The following is a 26,402-nucleotide window of genomic DNA, read 5'->3' on the forward strand; positions in this document are numbered from 1 at the left end:
AATTTAATAATATAATTAATTTAATAATAAACTATATTAAAGCTTATTCTAATATAAATATAAAGAAATTAGATATATATATATATATATATATAAGTATATAAAATATAGTTTTTTAACGCGATACTTCATGCAGGAGTTAAACTTTGCCCGGCTGGGTAATATATCCTGTCACCTTGCCAGATACAGCATAGCACTTAATAGAATGTAACGATTGGCAAGCCCAAGTAGGCAAAGTATGCGCTAGTCTCCAAACCGCCATTACATCTCGAATCGCGATGTCGGAGTCATTAGGAACCACTACTGCATCCTGCGACGCATACCACATTTCTCCTATCCAATATCATCAGGACGGTGGAAGCCGCTGGCCTGTTCATCCTTAAAAATTCAGGCTCTGTCACTGCAGGAGCTGAGCCGGCTGATCTCAATAGGGTTTGCAGAGATTTGATATTCTTTCACTGACTAGCTAGCACAATGCCAACGCTGCAGACGATGGAACTCCAGGAGCTCGAGCGTTTTGGCTCGAATCAGCCCGGCCTGATCGACTCACCTTTATCGCCTCGCCCGGTTGAACCGGCCGAGGAAGAAATCGAAGCCCCCCAGTTGCCGTCAGCAGACCACGGGAGACCAGCATTCCTTGTCCTTATCGGGTGCGTTCTGGTGCAGGCGCCTGTGTGGGGTAAATATAATAACCTCGGGTTCGGTTATTAATATACCTATCACTCACTCACTTGATGTAGGTTATTCGTAAGCCTATGGCATCTTCCAGGAATACTACACCTCGACCCAGCTCGTGACTGGCTCGCTCTCCGCGATTGCCTCGATTGGGACCTCGCAGACCTGAATCATGTATTTGATGATGCCGCTTAGCTTTACCGCCCTCATCAAGTATTCCCGACTGCGCAGGTGGTGTGGCCCGTTGGGTCTGATCATGACGACGGCGAGCTTGGTGGCGTCCGCGTATGCGACAACCGTCGGCCAGCTCATCGCAACCCAGGGCGTGCTCTACGCCATCGGATGCGGCCTCCTGTTCAGCCCGACCTCGCTCTACCTCGACGAGTGGTTTGTCGAGCGCAAGGGGATGGCTTATGGCGTTATGTGGGCTGGTAAGTCTGCCGTGGGCGTGGTGATGCCGTTCATCATGAACGCCTTTCTCCAACGAAACGGCATGCGCGCCACCCTCTTGATCTGGGCAGTCGTCTCGGCTATACTCACTATTCCACTTTTGGTCCTACTGAAACTGCGTATACCCTTGAGCGCGCATGCCAGTACTGCACAGCGGCTGCTGTCCTTTGCGTTCGCCAAGTCCACCTATTTCTGGATGTTGCAGACGGGGAGCATGTTACAGTCAATGGGTTACCTCATGCCACAAACGTACCTTGCATCCTAGGCCCAGTCTCTTGGTCTTCCAGATATCACGGGCCCGATCCTCCTTGCTCTGTTCCAGGTAGCGTCGATTCCAGGGTCGCTTGTCTTTGGTCCACTAGGGGATCGCTTTCCAGTCACCACCGTGATTCTGGTCTCCTCTTTAGGCAGTTCCTTGGCAGTGTTCTTACTCTGGGGCATCAGTCAGAAGTTTGCAGTTCTGGTTGTGTTCTGTCTTGCGTACGGATTCTTTGCTGGGGGCTTCAGCTCGACCTGGCCCGAGATCCTCCAAGAGATGAAGCTGCAGGATACCAGTTCGGACACAGGTCTCATCTTCGGGATGCTCATGGGTGGTCGTGGCGTGGGCTTCGTATTAAGTGGCCCTATTTCAGGAGCGTTGCTTAGTATGAGTCGATTGTCCGCGGCAAGCTTTTCGGGTTATGCGACCCGATACGGGCCCATGATAGTCTGCACAGACCTTACAGCCACACTGGGCGCCTGTGGTTCTTTCTGGGATTTCAGCAAGCGCACGACTAGATCGCTGCCCTGAAGGAATCGTGGGCTGCTAAGTTACGCGCGGCCTGATCTATGCACGGGGGCTCGACAGCATATGCCCATACACTTCCTGGCTAGTCGATACTGCATGTTGAAGCCTTTCTACGTAGTGAAGAGCGGTGGCTTTTGGCAAGGTAGATGTTCATACAAGCTTTAACGATGCATACCATATACAGCCTCATTTCTACGAGATGACGTGCGATTACATGTACCGACTATAAACCGTTCAGGGCAATGAGGCGTAGAATCATTAGACTTTGTGCTGCCGTGCCACATTCCCCAGACTCGGGTCGATCTTTATCTTTTCGCTTTGATGAACCAAAGTTTCCGATGGTATAGCTCAGAATACCCATAAGGAGCTCCCACAAACCCATTACAGCCCTATCCCAAGGGTCGCTTCTAGTCGACGCCTATCGGCTCCTCCAGCTGAAGGGCCAGTTAAGCGCCAAGAATATGTTCTGCACCAACTTTAGCGCATCGGGGAATCGAAACCCTTTATTAATTCATCTGATCACCAACCAATTTTATCATGTGACTTTATCAAGGAGAAGCTGGTGTTAGCTGTCGTTGAACTCTACGTGTCATATACATACCAACTTGGTGGTGGTGGTTGTTTAGTTTACTGTCGTCGTCGAAATATGTATGGCACATATGCCCAGCCCCCAGAGGAACCCAAGACGGCGCTATAAACGTGTGTGGTACCATATAACGGGTGGATTAAAGGGAGGTGGGTTAGTATCCCCCCGAGGCAAGCCACAATAGGCATGGCGTTTGGCCGCTTTCCTGGGCGCCGGCAAGATTAATGACGCTACGTCGTGCATATAGACACGATAAAGTATGTACCCACCCGCCTCCCATCCGAATGCGAGAAGTCACTTTGCATAGTTCGCTCGCATCCGGCCTGATAATTGGCCGACTCATAACGCATCTCCATCACCCGTCCGCTGGTATAGGGGCCGCGCCAAGCCCAAACCTCGAAGGATGCGGTACGCGTGCAAGCGGCTCTATAGCAGACGGACTCCATCACTCAGCAGCATGTGAGTTGATCTGGCTTCGAGGCTCGGAATTTGGCTTGTGGTTGGCAGTGTAACGTCATTACCCTGCGCCCAACTTCGATCGACGCCTGGAGCGAGAGTAGCATTCGCTTCTATACCCGGCCACTTGGTCGAGATGGGAACCTTGCTATGGCGGCAGCGGAGGGCGGCTACTGGATGCGAGAAAAGAAATGAACAACTGGTATGCATGGAAGTGGATAGCCAGATATATAAGGCCTCGACCGCCAAAACATGTAGGAGGAAAAGCAAGTCACACAAATAAGACAGACACATTCCAGCGGACTTCGAACTCGGCACTACTTGAAATACTTTGGTATCCTCCCGCAACTTTGCTCCAGCTCTCTCCACGATAGAAACTAAACAGACCAAAAATGGGTGCCCCATCGCGCCCGCCAGCGAACGGCTTCGTCGCCGCCGCCCGCAAGGTCTACCACCCCGTGGGCATCTCCAAGGGCTACAACTTCGTGCTCTGGTTCATCTTCGGCGGCGCCTTCCTCGGCTTCATCCTGGCCCGGCTGCCGTACCTCGACTTCTACGGCGTCTTCTGCCGCCCCGACGGCGGCACGGCCACGCTCGGGGCCCTGCCCGGCGAGTGTTATTTTTACCTCCACTTCGACCGGTACAAGGTCGGCGTCATGCTGCACCTGGCCGGCATCCTGCCCGCCGGCCTGCTGCCCTGCCTCCAGTTCACGCCCGTCGTCCGCTACCGGGCCCTGCTCCTGCACCGCGTCGGCGGCTGGCTCGCCATCCTCCTCTCCGTCGTCGGCATCGCCGGCGCCCTCATGATCGCCGCGGCGCGCCTTCGGCGGCGGCCTCGAGGCCCAGACCGTCACGGGCGTCATGGCCATCGCGTTTCTGGGCTCCTTGCTCTTGGCCGTGATCAACATCGAGCGTCTCCAGATCGAGGAGCATCGCAAGTGGATGCTGCGAGCATGGTTCTATGTAAGAGATATCTCTGTCTCTCTCCCACCTCCTTTCACAGTATATGTGAGAAGTTAAAAGAAGTTAGAACGCAGTATGGACTGATGTACTGATCAAATGCGATTCTTCCTCCCCTCAACAGGCTGGCGCAATCATCACTATGAGGATCATCCTGATTACCGCGGCCAACATCACTGCGCCCCTCGGCGGCTACTATACGGCTATGCCTTGTGTCAAGGTTGCCTTCACCGTGCAAAGCGACGAGCAGACACTGCGGGACAATCCCGCCTGCGCCCCGTACTTCAACGGGACGAGCCCGGACCAGTGGACCATGATCACGGCCAACTTCAATGGTACGGACGTGGCCCAGATCGCAGCCGCGCTGGATATGACCGCGGGCATGGCCCTATGACTGGCCTTCCTGCTTCACGCCATCGGCGTCGAAGTCTATGTAAGTCCTGTCTGTCTTTTACCTGCTACCTATTATTTTCACTATCATCCACACCCAGCTTACACACTTGCTTACCTACTACCTTCTGGCTAGCTTCACCTGAAGCCGGCCGAACATCATCGCCTGCAAGGTGTCTCGTACCAGCGCCAGCTGGCAGCAGGGATGGAGAAACCCCGGTCGCGCGGGCCTCAAGGCCGACCGGCTTGGGGATTCGGAACCGTGGACACCGCTGGAGGCGAGAGCCGAGAAGGAGCAAGCGGTAGCAAGCAAAGACTCCCTGCCGAGTCCTTAGGTCTAAGGACTATTGTGTGGATGTTTCTACTTCTTGTCTCGCTCTGAAGAGAGTCGGTCGATGGATGTTTGGTACGGGAGGTTTTGCTGACTGGAATGGGAATAGGGGAAGGAAGGTGCATCGAAGCGGGATTCATTTGTGTGTGATTTGCTTACAGTTGATACGCTCTTTGACCAGAATGATTCGATTGTTAAGGATGTTCTGGCGGTTTAGCAGATAGTCATACAGTATATAGTATAGGCCTTGTAAATATTAATTATACGTTATTAATCTACACCCCAGGTATTAGAAAAACAAGTAAATAACTTGGTTTAGCTTTATATAAAGCAAGGAATGAAATGGGCAGTCGGAAGTTCGACATAGGGAGGTTTAGGAGGGTTTGCGCTAAACGCCTCCAAAATGGTGCAACATACCTACATAACCCGAGCCCTTCAACGGTTTTCTTCCTGAAAAAGTGCTCAAGCCACAACACCCCGTTTGAGTTGGCTGTGAAGGAAGGGTCTTGAGAGGATCGATTTGTCCCATAGAATTCTATTCTTAGTAGTAAGGGCTGTGGAATGCATGCATACTTCAGTTATACTGGGGCGGTGTGCTTAAGTGCAGCTCACCTAAGCACTTTGTTGGAACATCCTGAGCTGGATGTTTAATAGTGAGCCGAAGTGTTCGTGTAACCTTTCTCAATCACCATTGCAGCAACGCTCCTCAACTACACAACAAAACACTCTGTCTACAATCGTATAGACGAAACCGTCTAACACCCCTTGGTTGGTTTTCTACAAGGTATATGTGACCTTTTCCTTCCATCCTTCCTTGTGTCCTAAAACGCCAAACCTATTTTCCTGACTGTTCCTTCAGCCAACCTGCCAGTTGTTCCACCCTCCTACACGCCACTTCAGCCAGCGAAAGCGTCGCCTGGGTTGTCAGTTACATTCTAGTTGTGGCAAGTCTCCTTGGGTAACGTATCAACCTTTTCCTGGAACAGTTTGTAGGCGCCAGCCCACACGGGGTCGTTCTTCCAGTCGTTGAGCTTGAGGAGATAGGGCAACAGGTCGCCGCTGAAGGCTTCGGATGCCTCACGCGGCAGGAGACTGGGAAGGTGGTCGATGCTGATGACACTCAGGGGAGGGTTCTGCAGGACCTCGACGGGCACGGTGGGCTTGGCAAACGTAGTGGCGATAGTGTAGATGGGGACTAGATAGTTTACGGTTTTAGCGATTTCTCTTGGGCCCAATTATATCATCATGGTCAGTAATGGAGCATTATTTACTCACCCGGGTTGTTGGGGTTGGTAGTATCGGCTGAGACATCGCACACCACGCTGAGCTTTCGGCTAGGCGTGTTGAGGGAGTCGCGGTTAACGAAGTGAGGGATCTTGCTGTTGAGGTAGATGCAGTTGACGAAGACATCGCTCTCGGTGATCTCGGGGAACGGTCCGCCCTTGGCTGTCTCGGCCATATCCCACTTGAGAATCTGGTTGTCGGGGACGCCTGCCTTGAGGCACATGTCCACGGCGCCGCGACCGCAGCGGCCGAGGGCACCGATGACAATGACGCGCGGCAAGCGGCCGGCCTTCTCTTGTCCGGCCTTGACGTCCTTCTTGATGTCGTCCACGAGCGCGTCTTCGTTCGGGTAGCTGGAGACGCTGGGTAGGGGTACGCCAGGGTGGGTCAATTGCCAGGCCCAGTTCTTGAGCGCAAGCGCGCTACCGCTGAAGCCGGCATGGTAGCCGAAAGCGGCGACGCGGCGACCAGTCTTGGGGTCGTTCAGGAATTCGAGATCGAGCAGCGTGCCGCCGCCACGGGGGAACCGGCCAAGAACTGTTTCCCAGCCGCCTTGTCCCTGCGCGTTGAGAAGAAGAAGTTAGCAGCTTGCCTTTGAGGGCAAGACATAGAGCAATTGGAGCGCTTACCTTGTAGCAGTGAGCGAATTGGACGTGGACGTGCTTGAGAGGGAAGGTCTCCTCAGGGAGCTCCTTCAAGCCGACAATGATGTGTTCGGCGGGAGCTTCGCGCCAGGAGCCAGTGGGCACCAGAGTGCAGCCGACCTTGGAGAACTCTTCATCGTCGAAGATGCGAACGGGGCTCTTCTCGACATTGACAGTGTAACCGGCGTCCATCAGAGCCTTGGCCGTGGTGGGAGTCAGAGCCGACCGCTCCTCTCTGAACTTGTCCTCAGACCGCAGGTGGAGGACTGTGGGCGCCATTGTGAACGAAGCTTGGGGAATGAAAACGGTCGTAGTATTCAATCGGAAGGAGGGAATGATCGGGAGGAAGTTGCTGCGCAGGCTTCTAGGAAAATATCTAAGTAAACAAGAAGGGTTTATTAAAGAGTGGTGTTGTCTTTGCAGCATGAGCCCGACCTGATGTTTGACTGACATGGTCTTAACGTGGGGCAATTCAACAGTGATGATTGGGTGCGATACAAAATTTCCAGAGAGCTCACCGCCGAAGTCGCCCACGTTGGGAGGATCTGCAAGGGACCAACCTTACCACAGCAAGTACAACTACTTCTACTACGGGAGTGAACGTCACCCACTTTGGAGGAGTATAGTAGTACCTACTCGAGTACTCACTTATTCCTCTTGACTGCGAAATATGGATGCACGTAATATGGAACGGCCATCTGCATCAATCAGACTTCCAGATATTTTCAGATGGTGATAGTTTGCGCTGCGAGGGACATCTGTTTTGTCCAAGTCACAATATTCCCAATGTATCCTGCCTTTCTCCACATTACGTGCCGTATATCGCAGTCATGTTACGAGCTCTCAAACGGCGTCTGCGGCTCATATTAGTACGAGAGTCAGTGGTGTAGGTCATGACTCTTGCCTTGGCTTTGTTTCCTTTATTCGGAGTACCCTCGATCAGTCGACCATTCCGGATTGATAGGCTCTAGCTATTCGGTTTCTGGGTTCTCGATTGAAAAACGTGTTGACGTATTTCCGCCAGAAGAAGGAACCTTGCGCTGGTACCCCCATCAATTCATTAGTTGGTGCGTTATCTACAAATCCTTTCTACAGCTCGCTTATCCAAGCGCAATCCAATCAGCAGGTTGCGCGTCCATGAGGGATCGCTGGCGTGATTGGAGGATGTCCTTCCCGGACGGAAGATGGTGTGTGGAGTGACCGACTGATCTTGCTTTGGTGCGGCGTGGGGGAGCCAACCACAGGTTGCTTACGCTTTACCCTTGAGCACGCCATCAGATTGCAAGAGTTACCAAACCCGGTAGACACTCAATCGAGCCGGCTGCTCTATTTATTCGAGCTTGGGGATAGAAGAGCCGGCAAAGACTTTACAGAAAAGCTTGCCCAAAACCCACCCTCATACATACTTATTCAGCGCTTCCAATTCGATATCCCAACTAACACTTTTCTACCATGGATACGGCAGACAATGGGGGAAGAGTCTGGGGCCGAACTCTTATCAAGAAGCCTATAATCCGTACCCCCCTGGGCAGCATGCCATAGTTAATAGTAGTTCGGAGGATACCGATAATGTTTTAAAAGGCCAAGTGGACTCGGTCTATGAAGCCAAGGCCGAGGTCCTCAATAAAGCTGTAAGTCACTTGAATTGCTACTACCATACCAGGGGCAGGGGACATTGAGCATTGAGCTAACACTCACCCAGATCCAGCGTATTGGTATGGGATGGTATCAATGGCAACTGTTTATTGTCGTGGGTTTCGGCTGGGCTTCGGATAACCTGTGGCCGATTGTGACGTCGCTCATCTTGACTCCAATTGCCAACGAGTTCCATGTGACCAAGCCGCCCCTCTTATCGCTTGCCCAGAACATCGGCCTGCTGGCGGGTGCCATCTTCTGGGGGTTCGGCTGCGATATTTTTGGCCGGAAATGGGCCTTTAACTTAACGCTGGGCTTGACCGCGGTCTGGGGTATGGTGGCCGGGGCTGCCCCAAACTTTGCGGCCATCGGCGTCTTTGCGGCTCTCTGGTCCTTTGGCGTCGGTGGCAACCTACCGGTGGACTCGGCCATCTTCCTCGAGTTCTTGCCCGGGTCGCACCAGTATCTACTGACTGTGCTCTCCATCGACTGGGCTATTTCCCAAGTTGTCGCCACGCTCATAGCTTGGCCGCTGCTGGGCCACATGACCTGCCAACAGGACACAGTGTGTGAGCGCTCTGGAAACATGGGTTGGCGCTACTTCATCATCACCATGGGAGGCTTGACCCTGCTCATGTTCGTGATTCGCTTCGCCTTGTTCACGATATATGAGTCGCCAAAGTACCTTATGGGCAAGGGGCGCGACGAAGATGCCGTGCGTATCGTGCACGAGGTTGCGCGGAGAAACGGCAAGCATTCAGAACTGACACTAGATGATCTGAAGGCGTGCGAGCCTCCGGGATACGTGAACCGGGCCGCAGCAGCTGACGCTGTCAAACGCAAGCTACAAGTCATCAATCTATCTCACATCCGACCGCTATTCCAAACCAAGCGCTTAGCATGGAACACAGCCGGCTTGATGATAGTGTGGGCCTTCCTTGGTTTAGGGTGAGTCTTCCTGAAGCCGAACCAAAGAATGCCGCTCACTCATGGGACGGTGATAGATACCCGCTGTATAACGCCTTTCTACCTTACCTCCAGGCCACACGCGGTGCCGAATTCGGAGATGGGTCGACGTATATCACGTACCGGAACTCACTCATCATTGCAGTCGTCGGTGTGCCTGGCGCTCTTCTCGGCGGTGTACTCGTCGAGCTGCCGCGGTTCGGACGGAAGGGGACGCTCGGCTTGAGTACCATGATCACGGGCGCTTTCCTCTACGCCTCCACGACGGCGATGACATCTTCGAGCCTGCTCGGGTGGAACTGCGCGTTCAACTTCAGCAGCAACATCATGTACGCGGTGCTGTACGGCTTCACGCCCGAGCTGTTTCCCACCAAGGATCGAGGTACGGGAACGCGCTCACGGCCACGGCGAACCGCGTCTTCGGCATCATGGCCCCGATTGTGGCCATGTTTGGAAACCTGAAGACGGCGGTTCCCGTCTACGTCAGTGGTGCTCTTTTCATAGCGGCGGGAATGGTCGCGCTGACGCTGCCCTTCGAGTCAAGGGGCAAAGCCAGCCTCTGAGAGGTGTAGAGGTGTAGGGAAGTAGTTAGATTTCTAGGTTACTACTAGACGAGATATGTCTTGTAAGCTGCGCTTCGGAGAATATATCCGCGGTGTTATGACTGCCAGCTTGAGTAGACGTGGCTGCATGGTCTGAGCGAACCGATGGAGTCAAGGGGTTCCCTGGTGTTAGTGAAAAGTCTCGGATTGGTGTTATCCATCGTGACCGGAGTTTCCCTCGCAACGAATCTCTGCTTGCGTGGAAGAAAAAGACGCGACTGAAACCAAGTCGCATTTGCCATAACGTATCCGTACCTACGTGCAAAACAGCACGCAATAAAGTAGGAGGTATGCACTGAACTACAAACACACTTACAGTGAGTGAGAGGTGGGTTTCGTGCTATTGGTCAGACTCATTCAGTGGGACTTCGGCTTCTCGGAACGAAAAAAACCAAGTTAAAAATACCCACCCTGCCCAGGACTTGGACTGGCTGACTGGCTGGTTGGGTTAGGCTCGTCCCCAAACTGGAAAAGGCAATTTGTTTACTTTCCAAAATAATATCGCGGCCCGGCCTCTCTTGAATTGATTCCCCATCTTCCTTCCTCCATCTCGGTATCAATCATTTGATACAGGCACAACATCGACCTTGTGGCTTCTTTCGTCGCCTGATATCTCTACAGAGCCTCCTCCTGCATCTTTAACCACGCCTTGCGACCACTTATAACCATGCGAATCGGTCTTGTGTGGTTGTAGTTTTCTGCAGTTTTCCGTTGTTGTTTATTCGCGTCCACTAATCCTTGCAACACGCGCACACATACACACACCCACCTACCCAAGCCGGCTCCGCACCCAACGCCCGTCGCTTCCTTTTTAATACGCGACCCAAGTCAACATTGATCACAGTCACCACCAACAACAATTCGTGCCTTCGTGCTATTGCATGCTACCGAGCAAACGACCAGCATTACCTTGGCTACGCGGCATCTCGCTGGGTTATTTGCGGTTCGGCCACGACTCCATCATGGAGTCCAAGACCAGCCGATACCAGTCCCGCATCCTTAGGGAGATGCATCAAAATACAGAGAATCCCTTCAATTCACCACCCTCTTCTACCGGTTCTCATGGAACCGTAACGCTTACTTCGGATATCTCTTACGACCCGCAACGGATGGGAGACGAGTCCCTGCACTTCCTCTCCAAAAACGCAAACAAGAACCAAAACGCGTACCAGATCAACGCGGCTGCGCTTGACCAAGACTTCGTTGACTTCAAAGACTGGAAACCGGCTAGTCGCGAGCAGACCACCGACATCTACAACGTCACCGGCGACAACATGAACCAGCGCCGATCAGCCAAAGAGAACATCCCACCCTCGTCCTCCACAGCCGCTTCGCCTACCGATCAGAAGATGCATGACCAAAATCAGAAGCAATTCAACGTGGAAGGAGGTGCTCAACGGCAACGCTCACAAATGCAGGCACGGGTTGACAACGAATCGGATGGCGACAGCACGCAGATGTCAGGGTCTCCTCGTCTGAATGGGCAAAAACCTCGGCGCGCCAATGTTACATCCCTGATCCAATCTCTCAAAGCTGCACAGGCTGCGAAAGAAGCCAAGTCTACCACTCCTCAGAAGGAGCCGACTCCGAGGCCGACATCAGCACAGCATGTGATACCCAGGCAGATCCATCCGAGCATCGAGCGTATTCAACTGAATAGCAACCGCCAGTCTCGCATGAACCACATGAGCCCTGGAACACCGAACCAGACCGCGCGGTCGTTCTTCCTGCCCAACCTCACACATATCGACGATTTCATCTCGGGCGCTCTAAAGATACAATCCGTCGACAACGGCATGCCTGTTTTCGTCAAAAACGGAAAGGTCCACGATCGCGAAGTCAAGTCGTCACCGAAATACCACGCCGAGGTAGAGATGATTGGCCTACCAGAAGACGAGCAGCAGATATTCGTGTCCCTTGATAAGATTCGGGATGAGATCCAAGCTCTCCAGGCCCACGACGACCAGGTCTCCCGTCAAGCCGAACAGTTCCAGGAGGAGGTATATGAGCTCCAGTTGCAATTATCCAAGATCAGGGGTCGCAAGGACAGTGCGATGGGTTCTGATTCAGACAACTCACTAATCATACATATGAACTCCCGCCAGTCAGGTAAGTTTCATGCAGGTTCGCGTAACTCAAATCCCGGACAGTCACTGACATGTTACAGAACTCGAGGATAAGGTTGCTACACTGCAGGCCAAGCTTGACAAAGCCAACCGCAAAATCAGCATCAACGAAATCCATACCGAAACATACATATCAGAACGTGACGAGGCTCTGAAGTCTGCCACTGTTCAATTGGAGAAAGTACACCGTCTCGAGTCGGAACTAGAAGCGGCTCGTAAAGGGCTTAGTGGTTCTCATGGTAGTCAACGCACACGCGACGCGCATGGTGCGGAGGCAGAACACCGGTCCTTACGCGATGATAACTCGCTACTTCGCGAGCAGTACAAGTCGTTACTCGAGGAGAACCAGTCACTGCGCTCTCACAATACTGTTGTGACGCAGCAGAACCAGGATCTCCAACAGGAGGTCAAGAGACTTCAACGCCTCGTGGATGTCCTGCAGGGAGATAACAAGGTGCTCCAGTCTGAGTACAAGATCATTGTCGAAGAAAAGCAGACTCTTAGGCAAGACAACCTGAGCCTTGAGCGTCAGAATGACAAGTTCTACCATGACACCAAATCTCTTCAGCAGAAGAACTCGTTGCTTGAACGCCGTGTCGGTGACCTTCAGGACGACAATGCCAAGTTACACCAGATGGTAGAGTCCGCCAACACCCAGACTGGCACCATGACGTTTGACGTAAAAGACCTGCGAGATCGTCTCGAAAAGAAGAACAGAGAACTCGCCGATGAGAATGCTCAGCTCCAACAACAGGTTGTGAGCCTTCAGTCCGATTACGCATCTAAACGTCTGCAATTCGAACAGGAGAAACGCCGGATGGAAGAGGAGCAAGATTACTTGCATGATCAGGTTAACCGCATTAGCAAACGGTTCGAGAGGGTAGTCCAGGATAGCGAGGAGAAAGATTTGGAGTACGAGGAAAGGCAGGCGTCTTTGACTCAACAACTCCAGGATATTGCCAACAGAGAGGCTGCGTTGGCAGCTCGCCTTCGGGAGAGTGGCGATCAAGAGTCGACGCTCCAACGCGAGATACAGCGCAGAACTGAGGCCATCCAAGAGGCCCAAAGAATCGCACGCGAGGTTCAGAACATGAAGGGTTCTAACAAGCCTGTCAAGATTACTCGCATTGTGGAGCCTACAACCTCCAAGATCCGGTCCACCACTAGCGACTTGTCTGTTAGAAACACGATGTCGCAAGATATGCAGATGAGGACGACTATACACAGCAACTCGACTTGACACATGGCTCGGGATTCGGGGACGCTTTTGCCAAGGCGGATATGAACCGTCTTCAGAATGCCCTTCGCCAAAACCAGTCAGCATCTCGGCAGCAACGGCGTGGAGATGTCACTGAGGAGTACCTCGATGATGTTGATGCTGGCTTTACTGAAGACATGAGCCAGAGCCTTCCGCCTGCTTTTATCCCCGAACGAAACGCCAGTCCTTCTCTCAAGGCAAGGCCTGCCAACGCTAAGGGCCAGGCAGCCCAGTCTAAGAGACAGCCTTCTGGTATTCTCAAGAATTCACAACATACCCGTCGTGTTTCGGAACAGGATAACACTGGACGCTTCAGTATTAAGTCTGGCTTGAGCGAACTCAGTCTCCCTGACCATACCACCGAGTCAAACGTGCTTCCCCCGGCACGTCGTCACTCGGATAGTCAGAGATTCGAACTTGACGTGGAGGAGAACATGACATCAGCCCTCTTCATGGATGATATTACCCTCGATGCCCGAAAGCGCAGGGCTGAGAGAGAAGCCACCAGGGACGTTACGAAGGAGCAGACGAAGAGACCCATGTCTAGTCTTTCCAAAGAGGCCAAGCGTGTTCTTGATGGTCTATGCCATGATCACGATTGCAGTAATTGCATTGTGTGCACCAGGATCAAGTCGCATACACACAGCTCGACCAGAAAGACGACAGTACGCGTGGAGCAACCAGTTCCCGTCACTGATCGCGTTGCCAACCCGGAGCCTGTTGAAGGAACAGCATTTGAGGACCAACCGACGATGCGCCCTGCCCGGGACCCTGCCATCGCTTTGGCAGTCGTCATCAAGAACATCAAAGACGAGCTCGCACACGTCAAGTCGAAGCTTATGGCGAAACAGACGGAACTCAACGAGCTTGACCCTTCGTTTGGAAGGCGTCATCGACAGCAACTGAATGCCGAGATCAGTCAGCTATCGCGCCTTTCCGAGATGAAGTGCGAGCAGCTATATCAGCTATATGATGTGCTTGAGGGGCAAAAGACGAGTGGACAGCATATGTCGCAAGAGGAGCTGGAGATCACGATAATGAGCATTCAGTGCAAGGACGATACCTGGAACGGCATCACGGATTAACGGAGTTGGCTGTGTATTTTTGGACTGGGCTTTCAGGAGGCTATGGATGGTTACGGCCGGCGTTACGGCCGCATTATTGGCTGCATTGTATAAGTACAATTTTTGTTGTTTGACTGTAGGGCTTAAGGGGGTATCAAAAAGAAATCCGAGATATTCTGTCTACCGCACACCTAAGACTGCCATATGTTTGAGAGTGACTTGCACAGGTGATCTGAACAGTAATGATGAGTGAGTGGTTTCCAAATCATCTACCAGGCTGGCGTGGCCACTAACCTGGTATCCCCTTCATTACTAACAACAGGCCGCATAATAAGAGCGGTTCTATACCAGTTGAACACTCAGATCACGGGTGTTTATGAGGGCCTTCACAGCGTAGAACATATTTCTCGTCGAGATTATAGAATGAAAACTCATCGTGTTTTCTCCATTGTATGAATGAACCCCTGTGGTTGGCAATCAAGGGGAGGCATTCTTAATAAACCCCTTACTGTGCCATTTCACTCACTACCTACTAGACTTTGCTGCCCGGATTGCCAGTATCTGCAGGATCGCTTGTTCACCCGGCTTATGATGCCTCAGTGAGACGTCGGTGCTTGCGAAGTACTCATACAACTCGCCGATTGTGGATTTTCTTCGAGCTTCCCATTGTGCATGGTACTGCATTATCCGCGCGATGTTCACCAACATCGCAAACTGACCTTGATCCTGCCTTCCGTCTCATCTTTTCGTCTACATCGTCGCAACTCGACCTGCACTTCTCTTAAGCTTCAGTCATCTGCTTGCTCGGATGAAAGCTCACTAACAGGCCTCACTTCGTTGATTTCGCTATTGCACGCGATATATCGCCACCATCGTCGCTGCCCTCTCGACTGCCGAACAAAACCAGACTTCTCCCGTCTCATCTTCCACCCAGACCACTCTCCCACAAACAAATCCCATCTTCAGACATTTTCCAGCCCTCGTCCGAAATTCAAGGTATATACTACTGACCATTGGCTTCACTCTGCCTGTATACTACTAGTTTCAAGCACTTACTAATAGGCACCAGACGAGAAGAAAAGAAAGAGTGGTCTTCCTCTTCATACCTGGCTTGCAAACAGCATACCTGGACCAAGGATCGTCGACGGGCAAAGTCGCAAGGCCTACTACACCTAACTCGACCATCACCAAGCAAATTAGCAGAGCAGTCGCCCTCCCCTACCATCAATCCCCTCCTCGCCCTAAAACCAAAAGAAGCAGAAAGGGGGGAAAGAAACAATGTGCAAGCAAACCTACCTAACCTTCGCCTCCTGCGCGTGCGAGCTCCGCTACCGCCATGACCCCTGCCCCCACGGCCCGGCCTCCCCCTCGTGCCGCGGCCGCCGCACCGTGCTGGTGCCCGCCCGGAGTCCCCTGTGCTACCAGCACGCCTACATCCAGAACCAGCAGGCGCGGGCGCGGGCGCGGGACGAAGCCCACCAACAGAAGCAGGAGCAGCAGCAGCAGCAAAAAGGCGATGACGATGCTGCTGCTGCTGCTGCTGATGCTCGGGTCGGCGGCACTACGATGAGCCTGTTCGCCGTCGGCGGCGAGGCGTGGCAGCGCGAGATGCAGGCCAGGCTGGCTTCGGCTGGGCGGCGAGAGGGCTGGTGGGATGTCTGATTGATGGACAGCGAAGAAGAGAAGCGGAACAAAGGAAACCAGAAAAGGGGGTGTGAAACACACGAAAGGGCCAGACAGGCGGTCATCAGGTTGATAAGGGGATACCTAGTTTGCCTCCTTGCTTCCTCCCCATCTCGCAATATCACTTGCTGGTTGTCCGTCTCTTGCTCCTGGCTCGCTCGCTGCTAGCCCCAAGCAAAGTGACTTGGTAGACTCGTCAGTTTGAGGCATAAGAGGCAGCAGAATTGCAGCGGCTGAGCAAAGCAAAATCGAGTTTTCTTTTCCTTCTTAATAATAGTGTTAGGCTCAACCCATTGACCAAACAGCCAAATTCACTCTCGTTCAGTACTGTTGCCTGCCATTGAACCCTTTGGAGTTAGAAAAGACCACCAATTTGATAATTCTTGGTTGTAATCCTCCCATGCCAGAAATACGGCATGTGACTTCGTAGTATGTATATTACAGTATTTCTCGTCTCCTGAAAGCGCACACACCCAACTGTGCCTGCGCCATATAACTTCCCCGTCATAGTAGTTTACTGTTTTCTATCTCTAAAGCTTCAACTTCTCCTCGAGCCACTTGCGAGCAGTCTCGACAGCCTCGTCGATCTTTTCGGCCTTGGTTCCCTGTCCTTGGCGAGTAGGCTCCTTACCGCCGGACTTTCCGCCAACAACCTCGGAAACAGCAGCAGACCAGTGCTCGGCGGTGACACCTTTCGAGGATAGATCCTGGTATATGGTTAGTTAAAGGTTCTAATGAATGTGTAGTAGAGCGACTTACAGTGCCAACATATACACCGTGCACAACAGCTCCCTCAGCAGGGCTGCCACCGAAGAGGTATACAGACTTCGACTTGTCCTTGGACTTGAAGTGGTTCATAACTTCGGAGATGGCCTTCGTGTTGGCAGAGATCGGCAATTGACCAACAAAGTAGTTGGCGTCGTTGTTCTCATCTTTGGCGAAATGGGCAGTGACCACATCCAGCGCCGTCTTGCTCTCAGCCTTTTGGCGCTTCTTCTGTTCATCAACGACTGCCTTGACCACCTTGTTGAACCTTGTCCTTAGGTCTTCTTTGGTGACAGCAGAGACAACAAGGTTGTTGAGGTCCACGGTGGTTTGCTTGACTTCCGATTCCTTCTCGGGACCAAAAGGCATAGCCTCAATAAGGTCGATGCGCTTGCCGAACTCAACAGCTTCGCGCTGGACACCATGCGCAGCATCGCCAGTGTAGGCCACAACACGGCGAATGCCCTTGGCAATACCGCTCTCCTCGACAATTACCAGATCCTTGATGATACCAGTCTGGTCCACATGAGTTCCACCGCAGAACTCGACACTCACCTTGCGCCAGTCGGGGTTCTCCGGTGTCTCGAGCAGCATTTCCACGTCGATACCGACCGACACCACTCGTACAGGGTTGGGATACGTCTCTCCAAACACGGCACGCACACCATTGATTTGCTTGGCAAGGTCGAGATCAACTTCCTTGGAGTAGATTTTGCAATTTTGCTGGATGTAGGAGTTCGACAAATCTTCGATCTTCTTGAGCTCGGGAATGGTGACACCAGTCTTGTGGGAGAAGTCAAATCGCATCTTGTCCTGGTCGACCAAGGACCCCTTTTGGTTGATGTCATCGCCCAACACCTCTCTCAGAGAGTGGTTAAGAATATGTGTTCCAGTATGGTTGTTTCGAATCGGCTGTCGTCGCAGTTCGTCGTATTCGGCGATAACCTCATCACCCGCGTTGAGCTCACCGTACTCCAAATATCCATTGTGGATGATGTATCCACCGAATTGCTGGGTATCGAGAACCTTGAACTCGGCAACATCGTCGATCACTAATCGGCCAGTGTCGGCAACCTGTCCACCTTGCTCTGCGTAAAAGTTGGTCTTGTCGAGCAGTATTCCAAATGGTGTATTAGGTGGCAAGTCTTTACTGGACTTCTTGAATTCGGTGCCGGTGTAGATCAGTTGAACCTTGGCCTTGATGTCGCCCTTGAGGAATTTGGCCTCGTCATTAGGGATAGGGACCTTGAGTTGGTCCTTGAGCTCAGCGATCTGGTGGACGTTCAACTTGGCAAAGGTTTGCACAGAGTTCTTGACGGACTTGCTCGCTTCACGGGCCTTCTTCTCTTGCAACAGCGACTTCCTCCTCGTCAATGGAAAGTTGTCGCTCTTCGGCCATCAGCTTGGTCAAATCCTCGGGGAAGCCGAAAGTGTCATATAATCTCCATACATCCGCGCCTGTGAGCTTCTTGGAACCGCTTTTCAGGGCCTGAGCAGCATACTTCTCAAACTGCTTCTCTCCTCGGTCGAGGGTTCTCGCGAAAGCTTCCTCTTCCTCGTCCAGGATTTCCTTGACATCATTCTGCTTCTTCACAATTTCAGGGAACTGCTCACCCATCTGCTCAACCAGAGCGGGTAGAATCTTGGAGAAGAATGAGCCAATCTCAACATTGAAGTACTTCCGAGCGTATCTTGAGCCTCGTCTCAAGACTCGTCGTACAACATAACCACGGCCGTCGTTGTTTGGTACAGCACCATCCGAAATGGAGAACGTGAGTAGACGGATATGATCAGCAACGACACGGTAGGCAGTATCGATTCCGTCGACGTCGTCCTTGCCGTACTTATCAGTGTACTCCCGTGCGCCAGTGACCTCCTGAATCTTGGCGAAAAGTGGGGTGAATATGTCGGTGGCGTAGTTGGATGTCTTGTCTTGCAGAGCAGACACTAAACGCTCGAAGCCCATGCCAGTATCGATGTGCTTAGCAGGGAGGGACCTGAGCGACTTGTCCTCTTGACGATCATATTGCATAAAGACGTTGTTCCAAACTTCAACAACCAGAGGGTCGTCCTGGTTGACAAGGTCCGCCGCGTTCCGGCCGCCGACCTTGTCATAATGGACCTCGCTACAGGGTCCACAGGGGCCCTGATCACCCATCTCCCAGAAATTGTCCTTCATGTTACCAGGAAGGATATGGTCTTCGGGAACACCGACCGACTTCCACAGCTCCTTGGCCTCTAGATCGGGCTCGAGGCCCATTTCCGAGTTGCCCTCGAAGTATGTAACGTATAGTCGGTTGGGATCTAACCCGTAGACCTTGGTGAGGAGCTTCCAGGACCAGCCAATAGCCTCCTTCTTGAAGTAGTCACCGAACGACCAATTGCCCAACATCTCGAAGAATGTATGGTGGTAGCTGTCCTTGCCGACATCATCGAGATCATTGTGCTTTCCACCGGCGCGAATGCACTTTTGCGAGTCGACGGCGCGCTTCAGCTTGGACATGTCATTGGTGCTGGCAATGGTGCCCAAGAAGATGGGCTTGAACTGGTTCATGCCCGCGTTCGTGAACAACAGAGTCGGATCATCGTGGGGGACGACAGAGGAGGATGGGACTAAGCAAAGATGATTTGTTAGGAAATAGAAATAGACTTGATTCGGTACTACATTATTTGGGGGTATGCATCGTCGGATGGTGTGGCAAGGAGCGGTGGCATCGTGAGTTGTGGTGGTGGCTCGTACCTATAGTATGCCCCCTCTGCTCGAAGAATTCAAAGAAGGTCTTGCGGACCCCGACGCCGGTCCACTGCTTCTTCTCCATTTTGGCTGAGGGTTTGCTGGCAGTGCTGCTGTAAAGTCGCGATATAGGAATCCTACGAGCAGACTTATATCTCAGTCGAGTGGTCGCAAACAAAGAATTCGCCTCCCTCTGTGTGAAGGTGGGAAAAGTTGTAGTGGGGTACGATGTTCGGCGCAGAGGAGTCAGGGTATGATGAGTCTGGTGGCGGGGTAAAGCCGATAGCACGGGTGCGGGTGCAGGTGCAGCGGCTGCAACTGCTGGAGCTGGAGCTGCGGCGCCTGCTACTGAGTGTAATAAGTGCGAGGAATGCTGCTGCTGCTGGTCAATTCCAACGTCGAGACCCCGGCTAATGCTGATCAGTGCGGTGGGTGTAGAAGGAGTTGGAGCCGAGCTGTAGAAAGTTCTACAAGATTTAGTCACGCCGCCTATAAACAATGACGGCCCTCGACTGCCACTGCCGATGCATTGCTGGACTTTCATTCGGGATTCTTGTCGCAAATCAACACTTCCCACCACTCGCAAGCAAACAACAACACCTTAAAAACTAGTATCAGCGTTGATGCTGGACAGGAGACTGTCACATTCATTTAGTTGCCTTGTGACTCAGTCTTCCTCCGATAATCGCTTGTTCGCTTGCTTGCTTTCTAGCATTGAGTTTGAACGGGCTTTGATTGGGTGAGACTGGAATGCAATAAAATTGAGAGTTTGAGGAGTCGCCTTGCGCTTACTGCCGGAACGGACGAAGAAGCAATCGAAAATGATGGAGGCTCAGTTCGGTGGACCAAGCTTCAGCACCATCCCCGCCGCTGGTGCTGCTGCTGGCGTTGGTGCTTTCCATGCTGGTTCGCTGTCAAGCTACGAGTTGCCCCCCAGCAATTCCCCCTCGGCGATGTCGCACATCACGCCGCGCAAGATGCGCAAAAGGAAAGCCGAGTCGCAAGACAACGAAAGACTTTCGAAACGACTGAGTCTGCTCAACTTAGGTATGTCTTGGTCTATTCCTTGCGCCTAACTATCTGCTTTTATCAAAGTGTCTTGCGACTGACGTCGTTGTCCGTCTCGTAGAACAAAATGGCCATAAGCTCTACGTACCCGTGGAGAGCCCCCATCTTCGGCCCGCCGAAACCACCGATTCACTGAAGCAGATCCCCGAAAGCGACGAGATGGAACTCGACAATTCCAAGCACAAGGTCTACATCTACGACTTAGACGCCGAGCTGTCCGACGGCGGCGAGTCGGACGATGGGAAGCTCGTCTTCCTTCCGGACATCCAGAAGCACCTGCGCCAGAGTCGCATCCCCCTTCCATCCTTGCGAACAAAGACGGCGAGCTGGCTGGCATGCAGATGGTACTTTATAGCGAGCCCTCCTCCTTGACCGTCCCGGAGGAGCACGACAGCGTACGCAAAGCCATTATCGAGTCTAGAGCACGACTCCGGGAGAAGCAAAAAGGCACCATGGATATCGAGGCTTCGTCTCCTACGCCGTCGGACTCAACTGCGCCTTCGGATCTTGCGCCTAGGATACCGAACGGGCTGAACAATCTGGCCAATGACCCTCCCCTCTCACGCGAACGGAATACTCGGTAGCGCACCAACGAGTACACGGCCGAGTACGACCCGGATGCCATGGATATGGACTAATAGAATTTAGCGAACAATTTGATGATGATACCCACGAAGCAATTATTCTAATAGGGGATGGGTTCGATATTTCAAGATGGCGTTATCAAGGATAAATGAGTATACTGCAGTTGGGCTGACACTTTTAGGGAGTTTTGTTGGCAGATTTTAGTCAATAAAATGGATATGCCTATTCCTGATAGTACATAGCGGTCGTGGGCTGGTATCTCGTCCAAGTCTATCGCACACAAGACGGTGCCATTTGTCCAGTTCATTCATCATTGCTCCTTGAACGCCAGCCCCCGTCATAATCCTCAGCCGTTATAATCGCATCTAACACACAACTTCCTACCGTCCAGCGCGTCATGATTGCAACCAGGCCTCCACAAAAGGGTCCAAATTCTTGTAAACCTGGCAGCACATTCCAAACACCACGAGAATACCAAGCTTGCCCCATTCATTGTTTCGGAGCGCTAACAAACAAACAGAGCGGCGAGGGGAGAAAATCCATTGGTTTTATGAAATTACATTGGAGAACTGTCCCTTAACGGCGAGGAGGATCAGCAAAAGGGTCCTGCCCGGGCCGAGTGGCAACCGGGGGCGGCGGTCCGGGAGGTGCTGCGTATTCTTCGTCTGGACGGTGTGTCACGCCCTGGACGGTGTCGTTCTTGCCGTATACTGGGGGCATTGGGCCTGGCTGGTACTGTGGCGGTACGGGTTGCATGCCATAGGCACCGGAAGGGGGCGGGTATTGCGTATATTGCACGTTGTCGGGGTATGCGTAGCGCGGATCCGTCTTGGCCAGATCAGATCTGGGGATGAGCCACTGCGGAATGTCAGTATTGACGTCTGTACGGCCACTTGCCGGAGAGTCGTGATAGGACACTGGAGGATGAAGACTCACTCGATGGTATGCCATGGGTGCTAGGCCCTTGGCCACCCGCCGGCGTGCGTGCCAGCGTCCGACGAAAATCCAGACCAGAGTGATGAGGAGCAGAGCGCCAAAGATGGACCACCTGATGATGATGCCGGTCTAATCAGTTCGCGGCATGCGTTAGCCAAGATTCCGGTTCAAACAACGGGCTCCGGGGTTTGCGGGGGCTGTGTTTACCTTGGTGTGCCAGAACGGGATCACTCTGCCATCAGACAAGCGAACCCATCCAGGCGGTAAGTCGTCGTTGTTGGCACGACTTGTGAGCTTGATAGCTTCGGTCATGACGGTGCCGACTCGCAGCCTAGGCATGGTGATAATGCCCATGTTGTGATGCGGTTGGTTTTCCCTGATTCCGCTTATGTCCCTGAACTTGCCAGTTTCCTTTTTCTTTTTTTCTCCCTTTTTTTTTCCGTCGTTGATTAAAGTCGTATATGAGTAAACAGAGATCAAGTAGAGAGAGAGAAAAGAACAAGAGCCGGCCTGCTGTATTGAATTGAAAAGGAGATCCTTGCTCCTGTATATATGTACGTATGTAGAGAAGAAACAAATGAGTGAGCAATGTCAACACCGGCTCAGAGTAAGAAATACAAGGTAAAGTGTTGTAAATGAGAACAAGAGAAAGCAGGTGCCAAGAGGATCCAGAGTTAAGTCTTCCTTCCCCAGAAACTTGCACTCTCCATTCACGTGCGATGTGTGCGCAACGTCGCAATGAATAAGGGGGTGTCTGCGGCAGATGTGCGACAGGAGCGAGACCCTGAAACCCGGCGAGCAACCCGCCCGCTTTTGAACTGCCCCCCAAGCGGCCAAGCCTACCCCAAGTAGGGATACACCGGGCGGTGTTTTGTGGAGAGACTATCGCATCGCCAGGAACCTTTGGGAACCCTCTGCAACTTCTGTGTGCCTTTTCCACTCCCACTTCGGATGAATTGCAGCTACAGACTATTTCTTCCATAAAAGATGCGTAAGTGAACAGATAGATACTGAAACATTGAAACGCCAAGCTCCAGGCAGATTGCCGCCGCTGCCGATCGCTGTTGTTTTCTCGTCTCGCCATGCTGTGCCGATGAGGTGGAGATCTCACCCCCGAGGAGCCTATCGGTTCGAGTGCTTTGATTCTGGAAGGCTTCAAGGATGCTCGGGAGTCAGGACAAGCTTTGGGTTGGAATACGAATACTAACGAGCATCAGCCGATCCGCTGCTGCTGATAGCGAGCGGCTGCCCTAGACGCGTGCGGCATGACTCGCAATCATCGTTCGGATCGTTTGAACTTCGGGCAGGGTAGTGCTAACTCGGTATGGTCGCTTTCGTCATCCAGGCCATAGGACACACACTATTCAGCAAGTTACCAACCGTAGGGAACCGGGAACCCAGGCTTTCGAAGGTCGGATCGCATCAGCAGAAGAAAACAAACGTCACCGGATGACGACTGAGGCCTCCAGGGACGTGAAGTCTAATGCTACTGTAGTGGTGAAAGAAAACCCCTGGGAGCATCGCCAGTGACGTGACACTGCCACTACCATTGCACATAAAAGTATATGCAGGGTGTGGCTCTGGCTCGGCCTTGAAATCAAATGCCGTCTTTTCCGTTTCCGCGCCCCCCTGCGCCATCGCTCCGGCGTTTCGAGTCACAGCGTCTGGGCTCGTGGCTCGGGATCTGACCGGCCCCGGACAGCGGAACGATCGACAACTGGGTAGCGGGCCCGTTATTGCGCTCAGCTTCAGAGTATGCAGTCAGCGGAGATGCTGATGACTTACACTCGCGGTCTCTTATCTACCTATCTATCGGGATCTAAGCCCCATACCATCGTGAAAACCCAGAGCCGCATCCTGTAGTCGAGAGTCTGATACAGCTGCGGACAGTGTGGTAAGTGACCAGCCAGTGACGTAGAAGAAGCTGAAATGTAGCCTCGTGTTTTCCTTGGGTAACATGGTGGAAATATGTAAGACGGCCTTGCCCACTCGGTAGCATGAGCCAAGCGTGATCCTATCGGTTGACACAGCCAGTCATTCGGGCACCTCTTTGTATCAACCGCTTCACCCATACCGATACTGATGGTTGTCTGAGTCAGCTCTCGCTGAGGTTCTCCGAAGACGACTTGGACCTTGGTGCTCTGTCTTCGCCAGTGTATCAGAGCCTGTGGAGCGTGGGCAACTTTATCACAGACAATCTAAATTGAAGGTCCAGGGATACTCCATTCGGATTTGAACCAGATGTTATATTATTCAAGGCATTATCCGGCCGCACAAGGAGTGCGGAGCCACATTCTGGCTTATACACGGGGAGGGCCCCTTTACGCTCATTCATTACCCAAAACTACGTTTCAAGAATGCGAAGAAACGGGGCTATGTGTCGCCATCAGTAGTTGTGTACCGACGCTGAGCTCTCTGTGTAGTCCCATTGCTGCAATCGAACCTTCATGATGGCCACAACTGGCCAGATCATAGTCTCTTTGTGTCTAGTTCGCGCATGTCCATAGTTATCGCATATTGGTGACCCTTATTGATGTCGAGGTAATGCAGGCACGATCGCCTCAAAATGTGTTGGTGTATCGGAGATCTAGGTAAGGAGATGATACGCTGGCCCTTCTCAGACCTCCTTGGTGACACCAGAAAACAGTTCCCTTAGAGTACAGCGTTATAACTTCAACTGAGTGGGGATAGTTAAACCGTCACGCAATAACATACTTGATGTATACTGAAGATCTCTGTTGACACCCATGAAGATCAAGCTCCTTATCTCGGTCTCGTGTGATTAAATATTCAAGTGGCCATGTCAATACAGCCCCCGATAAGGAAACGCCTGTGGAAACCAAATATTCTAGCGTGCGTGTTGATATCAGTTCGAAGACGTCAAAATCAGGAATCCCAGCAGCGAGTCAATAAAACAGCACAGTCTTTTGGCCTTTCCCAGCTAACTTGTCTGCTTCCTCAGAGTATCCATAACACAGAAGATGATTTCTACCATGGGCGCTCCGCCATAGTCTCAAACCCTACCCTGAGATGCCTTGGAGAAATCGCCTTAGTAGACGTGTCCGTTTGGCTCAAGATATCATCAAAGCCACGACTCTACGTAGTGTCATCACTCGGGCGATGATGTGTCAAGCATGGCTACCTAGCTAGCAGATGTCTGGCCTCGATAGGGTATCAACTCTTGTGAGTCCAGTATCGGCTTGCTGCTGAATTATTATATCCGAAGACTAACGAAGGCAACTTGGATAAGATGAACTCATTCCTCTTTTACTCACTCACTAGCCGTTCAACATCAGCTACCTGTTTATCCCAGTTAACAGAGAGAAACTTCTACGGTATGATAAGATTGATTCATTTATACAGCTATGGTCCGTAGTGATTGTGAGATACTTGCCATGGTCTGGCGCAGGCTGATGAGACTCAGCCCTAACTCATTCTCGGCTCACAGAGATAGGGGCGATCATATCGCCATGTGCTCGCATAACCTCACCTTGGTAATGCGACAAAAGCACAAGACATAAAAAAGTAGCATCGATAAATCAGATCTCTAGACTGCGATAAACGGAGGATGAGCAAAAGCATCAAAAGCCAAAAATACAAAACATACAACACCAAGGATTCCCAAGTCGTCACCGTCCCTAGTACTAATTCGGCTCTCTAAGCTCTTGTTTAGGGGAGAGCGGATGCCGACCTTGTGCAACAAAGTGTTCCAGAAAAGGAAGGCCCAGCACCGCTGCGCACGGACCATACAAAAAGAGCTGGATTGAAGCGAAACGGAGTTAAACGGTGCCTAGTACCGTATCATACTATCTAAGGTTCCCGGGTTTTTCCACCGTTTCCCTTTGTACCTTCGCTTCGCAGGTGTTGCTATTTTAAGCCGGCCAATCACGCTCAGCTTCGAACTAGATGCTCTGATAAATTTACACCCGGCCTTTTAATGGTTCGCTCTCATAACTTGACACCCGATTCACTAGCAGGGCTATGCGGGGATCGGTCAGAGACTATGAGGCCGGCCTTTTCCGCCCTGTCCTGTGTTTTTCCATTTCGCTCCCAGCCAATGGCCTGTTTTGCATCACACCCAACATACAGCCTGCAGCTATGGCATTTCTTACTCGTCCGTATTGAACAGATGGTAGTCGTCCGCCGGCTGGTGGTGAGGCATGGCTGCCTTTCTGACTGAAACAAGTCCATCGAGGCTGAAATAACCCTCGCTGTCGCTGTTATTCCCCTCCTTTAATGCAAGGCATGAGGCTATAGTAACGCCTTAATTAATAATTTGATTGAAAACGTTACCCGAAATTTTTGCGAGCAGTGTCGTCGATTACATGAATCCTCTGCTCGAGCGAGAACCTGCCGCTACTAATAATCTTGCCAACGTACGAACCGGAGCAACTATTAATGGCCGGACACCACGTCG

At 52.1% G+C, this 26,402-nt stretch overlaps 9 protein-coding genes across 9 annotated transcripts; 6 read left to right on the top strand and 3 right to left on the bottom strand.

Annotated features, from left to right (window-relative positions):
- Window positions 1–474: 474 nt before the first annotated feature.
- On the top strand, window positions 475–1,390 carry PG994_007792 (uncharacterized protein; the record flags this gene model as incomplete). Its single annotated transcript, XM_066859201.1, has 2 exons — window positions 475–650; window positions 871–1,390. 2 exons carry the CDS (start codon window positions 475–477, stop codon window positions 1,388–1,390), a joined length of 696 nt encoding a protein of 231 aa, XP_066714688.1.
- A 1,956-nt stretch (window positions 1,391–3,346) lies between these two features.
- PG994_007793 (uncharacterized protein) lies at window positions 3,347–4,308 on the top strand (the record flags this gene model as incomplete). The annotated part of the gene is made up of 2 exons (XM_066859202.1): window positions 3,347–3,917; window positions 3,992–4,308. 2 exons carry the CDS (start codon window positions 3,347–3,349, stop codon window positions 4,306–4,308), a joined length of 888 nt encoding a protein of 295 aa, XP_066714689.1.
- Window positions 4,309–5,570: 1,262 nt separating this feature from the next.
- PG994_007794 (uncharacterized protein) lies at window positions 5,571–6,842 on the bottom strand (the record flags this gene model as incomplete). The annotated part of the gene is made up of 3 exons (XM_066859203.1): window positions 5,571–5,830; window positions 5,911–6,478; window positions 6,549–6,842. 3 exons carry the CDS (start codon window positions 6,840–6,842, stop codon window positions 5,571–5,573), a joined length of 1,122 nt encoding a protein of 373 aa, XP_066714690.1.
- Window positions 6,843–8,280: 1,438 nt separating this feature from the next.
- Window positions 8,281–9,727, top strand: PG994_007795 (MFS-type transporter PB1E7.08c; the record flags this gene model as incomplete). The annotated part of the gene is made up of 3 exons (XM_066859204.1): window positions 8,281–9,146; window positions 9,203–9,493; window positions 9,547–9,727. The coding sequence occupies 3 exons, from the start codon at window positions 8,281–8,283 to the stop codon at window positions 9,725–9,727; spliced, it is 1,338 nt and encodes a 445-aa protein (XP_066714691.1).
- Window positions 9,728–10,728: 1,001 nt separating this feature from the next.
- Window positions 10,729–14,235, top strand: PG994_007796 (uncharacterized protein; the record flags this gene model as incomplete). The annotated part of the gene is made up of 3 exons (XM_066859205.1): window positions 10,729–11,875; window positions 11,934–13,069; window positions 13,120–14,235. The coding sequence occupies 3 exons, from the start codon at window positions 10,729–10,731 to the stop codon at window positions 14,233–14,235; spliced, it is 3,399 nt and encodes a 1,132-aa protein (XP_066714692.1).
- A 1,257-nt stretch (window positions 14,236–15,492) lies between these two features.
- On the top strand, window positions 15,493–15,876 carry PG994_007797 (uncharacterized protein; the record flags this gene model as incomplete). Its single annotated transcript, XM_066859206.1, has 1 exon — window positions 15,493–15,876. One exon carries the CDS (start codon window positions 15,493–15,495, stop codon window positions 15,874–15,876), a length of 384 nt encoding a protein of 127 aa, XP_066714693.1.
- A 551-nt stretch (window positions 15,877–16,427) lies between these two features.
- PG994_007798 (Alanine--tRNA ligase) lies at window positions 16,428–19,481 on the bottom strand (the record flags this gene model as incomplete). The annotated part of the gene is made up of 4 exons (XM_066859207.1): window positions 16,428–16,604; window positions 16,657–17,949; window positions 18,023–19,275; window positions 19,403–19,481. The coding sequence occupies 4 exons, from the start codon at window positions 19,479–19,481 to the stop codon at window positions 16,428–16,430; spliced, it is 2,802 nt and encodes a 933-aa protein (XP_066714694.1).
- A 736-nt stretch (window positions 19,482–20,217) lies between these two features.
- Window positions 20,218–20,836, top strand: PG994_007799 (uncharacterized protein; the record flags this gene model as incomplete). Its single annotated transcript, XM_066859208.1, has 2 exons — window positions 20,218–20,443; window positions 20,526–20,836. 2 exons carry the CDS (start codon window positions 20,218–20,220, stop codon window positions 20,834–20,836), a joined length of 537 nt encoding a protein of 178 aa, XP_066714695.1.
- Window positions 20,837–21,625: 789 nt separating this feature from the next.
- On the bottom strand, window positions 21,626–22,339 carry PG994_007800 (uncharacterized protein; the record flags this gene model as incomplete). Its single annotated transcript, XM_066859209.1, has 2 exons — window positions 21,626–22,114; window positions 22,193–22,339. 2 exons carry the CDS (start codon window positions 22,337–22,339, stop codon window positions 21,626–21,628), a joined length of 636 nt encoding a protein of 211 aa, XP_066714696.1.
- Between the last annotated feature and the right edge of the window lie 4,063 nt (window positions 22,340–26,402).

Source organism: Apiospora phragmitis (genome assembly GCF_038363925.1).
Source record: "Apiospora phragmitis strain CBS 135458 chromosome Unknown utg000007l:2111988.0-4706623.0:1.0-2598199.0, whole genome shotgun sequence".
In the NCBI taxonomy this organism is placed as follows: Eukaryota; Fungi; Ascomycota; class Sordariomycetes; order Amphisphaeriales; family Apiosporaceae; genus Apiospora; species Apiospora phragmitis.